Source organism: Merops nubicus, unplaced genomic scaffold (genome assembly GCF_000691845.1).
Source record: "Merops nubicus isolate BGI_N331 unplaced genomic scaffold, ASM69184v1 scaffold39754, whole genome shotgun sequence".
Taxonomy (NCBI): Eukaryota; Metazoa; Chordata; class Aves; order Coraciiformes; family Meropidae; genus Merops; species Merops nubicus.
The window spans coordinates 3033-5749 of record NW_008606958.1 but is presented as its reverse complement, the minus strand read 5'-3'; the positions used below and the strand labels follow the sequence as shown (position 1 = coordinate 5749).

The 2717-nt window shown below is 61.1% G+C and overlaps 1 protein-coding gene across 1 annotated transcript; it reads left to right on the top strand.

The window, feature by feature from the left end:
• Window positions 1-50: 50 nt before the first annotated feature.
• Window positions 51-2680, top strand: KLHL33 (kelch-like family member 33; the record flags this gene model as incomplete). Its single annotated transcript, XM_008939807.1, has 3 exons — window positions 51-772; window positions 1783-1953; window positions 2461-2680. Coding segments are annotated over 3 exons (1113 nt in total), but the record flags the coding sequence as incomplete, so codon positions are not given.
• Between the last annotated feature and the right edge of the window lie 37 nt (window positions 2681-2717).

The following is a 2717-nucleotide window of genomic DNA, read 5'->3' as shown; positions in this document are numbered from 1 at the left end:
GGCCGTGGCCCGTGGTCCTGGAGGCGGCGGAGACCTCCCTGCGCTACCAGGCCTGGGGGCTCCTCAACCTCTGCCTGGACGTCTTCACCCACGGCCTGACCCCAGAGACTGGCCCGGACGTACTGGCCTTTGCTGTGACTTACGGGCTGGCCCAGGTGGGCCGCGTGGCAGAGGACTACATCTTGGCCACCTTCCCCAGCGTGGTGGCCACACCGGCCTTTCTGGATCTTCCTGCACACCTTCTCATCCGCCTTCTCCGCTCTGATGGTCTCAATGTCCTCTATGAACTGGAGGCCTTGGAAGCAGCGTCCCGGTGGCTTATGGCCAAAGGAGATGGCCAAGAGGACCTGGCCAAGGAGGTCCTGTCGTCTGTTCGCTTCGCCCTCATGTCCACCTGCGAGATGAAGAAGGCCCGCTCGGTGACTGCAGGGGTGGCTGACCCAAAGGTCCTCCACGAGCTCATGGTGGCAGGTTTGGCCCCCACGGCCCAGCTGCCGTGCCGGGTGCGTTCCTTGCAGGAGGTGCTGGTGGTTTGTGGTGGAGAAAAAGTGACATCTAACCTGGCTTCCCGGAAGCCCAGCAGACACCTCTGGTTTGCCCACCGCTACCTCAGTGCTGTGGGGCTGGTGAAGCAGGTGGAGTGGCGAGCACTGGGACACTTTCCTGACGGCCCACGCTTCCGCCATGCTGTAGCTGTGGTGGGCAACATCCTCTACATTCTGGGTGGAAAGCACTACTATGGGGTCCATGACACCCTGGCCAGTGTCTACAGGTGAGTGCTACAGAGAACTGAGAGGTGCCATGTGGCATCAGGACATTGTGTGTTCAGAGGAGGTGTTGGTGGAGCTAGAGCTGGCCATGGGTCCCCACGGTATTTTGTGTCTGGTTGGGCACTAGACTGGGAGGTTCCTGCCCACTCTGGGGGGTTACAGGCTTTGTGGGTAACATGGAATCATAGAATATGCCTGGAAGGTTGGAAGGGACCTTCAAAGGTCATCTAGTCCAACCCCCCTGCAATAAGCAGGGACATCTCCAACTAGGTCAAGCTGCTCAGAGCCTCATCCAGCCTGACCTTGAATGTCCCCAGGGATGGGGCCTCCACCACCTCTCTGGGCAACCTATTCCAGTGGTCTATCACCCTTGTATTGAAGAGCTTTTCCTAATGTCTAACCTAAATCTGCCCTTTTCTAGCTCAAAGCCATCACCCCTTGTCCTGTCACTCCAAACCCTTGTGAACAGTCCCTCCCCTGCTCTCCTGTAGCCCCTCTCAGGGACTGGAAGGTCACTGTAAGGTCCCCCCGGAGCCTCCTCTGCTCCAGGCTGAACAGCCCCAACTCCCTCAGCCTGTCCCCACAGCAGAGCTGCTCCAGCCCTCCCAGCATTGCTGTGGCTCTGCTCTGGACACGCTCCAAGAGCTCCACGTCCTTCTTGTGCTGGGGCTGCAGAGCTGGACACAGACTCCAGGGGAGGTCTCAGAGGGCAGAGCAGAGGGGCAGGATCACCTCTCTCCCGGTGCTGGCCACAGCTCTGGGTGCAGCCCAGGATTTGATGTCATTGTGCATTGGTGGCTCGTGTCCAGCTTAGTATAGGCCAAGGAGGCTTCTCTCTGGAGATACCTCAGGGCACTACGGGTGTGGTGTCAGAAGAGTCCCGTGGATGTTCCCATGCCATGGCCCAAGCCATGGTGGGACTGGCTGGTTGTAGGTGGGTTGTTGCCCTCGGCGGTGCCCACGTGGGCTCGTGGCGTTGCGGGTAACGGGCAGTGTTCACCTCTGCCCCCAGGTACCAGCCTATGGACGACTCCTGGGAGCGCCTGGCCAGCATGACCTGCGGGAGGAGCTACTTCCCTGCCGTGGCGCTGGGGGAGTTCATCTATGCCCTGGGGGGCAGCTCCGGGGAGCTCTACTGCACCAGCACTGTGGAGTGCTATGACCTGACCAATGACACCTGGAGGTGAGGCCCCTCCACGCAGACACCTGCTGTCCTCTGCCCTAGGAGGCCCTTGTGTTGGCCAGCGGTGCCCACTGAGTGCTCTTTGGGTCACAGAGCCTCCAGTGGAGGCTGGGCCTACAGTGGCCTTTGGGACAGGTCTATGGGGTGTTGAGCAGCCCTGTCCCCTGGGGGTTGTTGGGTGTTGGCCAGTGCTGCTGATTGGGTGGTAAATTAATTTGGACTAATAACATTATCTGAGGGTCCGTTGGCCATTGCCAATGAGACAAACCATTTCAACATCTTCCAGCTACCTTCACTGGGTGCTCTGTTTGGTGTTGGCCAATACTGTCCATCAGGGAGTCCACTGTGGGTTGACCAACGGTACCTTTTGGGGTCTACAAAGTGTTGAACAGTGATGCCCCTGGGGCAGCCATTGTGTGTTAGCTGGTGCTGCCGAGCGGGCAACGGATCCATGGCTGGCCAGCCCTCCTTCGCCCCCCCTTCCCCGGCCCCCTCTCTCCTTGCCAGGAGGTGCCAGCCCCTGCCGGTGGCTCTGTGCGGGCACGCGGCGTGTGCCCTGGATGGTGCCCTCTACGTGTCCGGGGGGTGCGATGAGACGTCCCAGTGCCGGGCGTCCTTGCTGCGCTACATTCCGGGGGGCCCTGCCACCCCCCTGGCCCCCATGAACGGCCAACGGGCTGGCCACGTCATGGAGGAGGCGGGCGGGCAGCTCTACGTGGCCGGGGGGGTTTGCCAGCGGGCCGGGCCGACCGGCTACCACGACC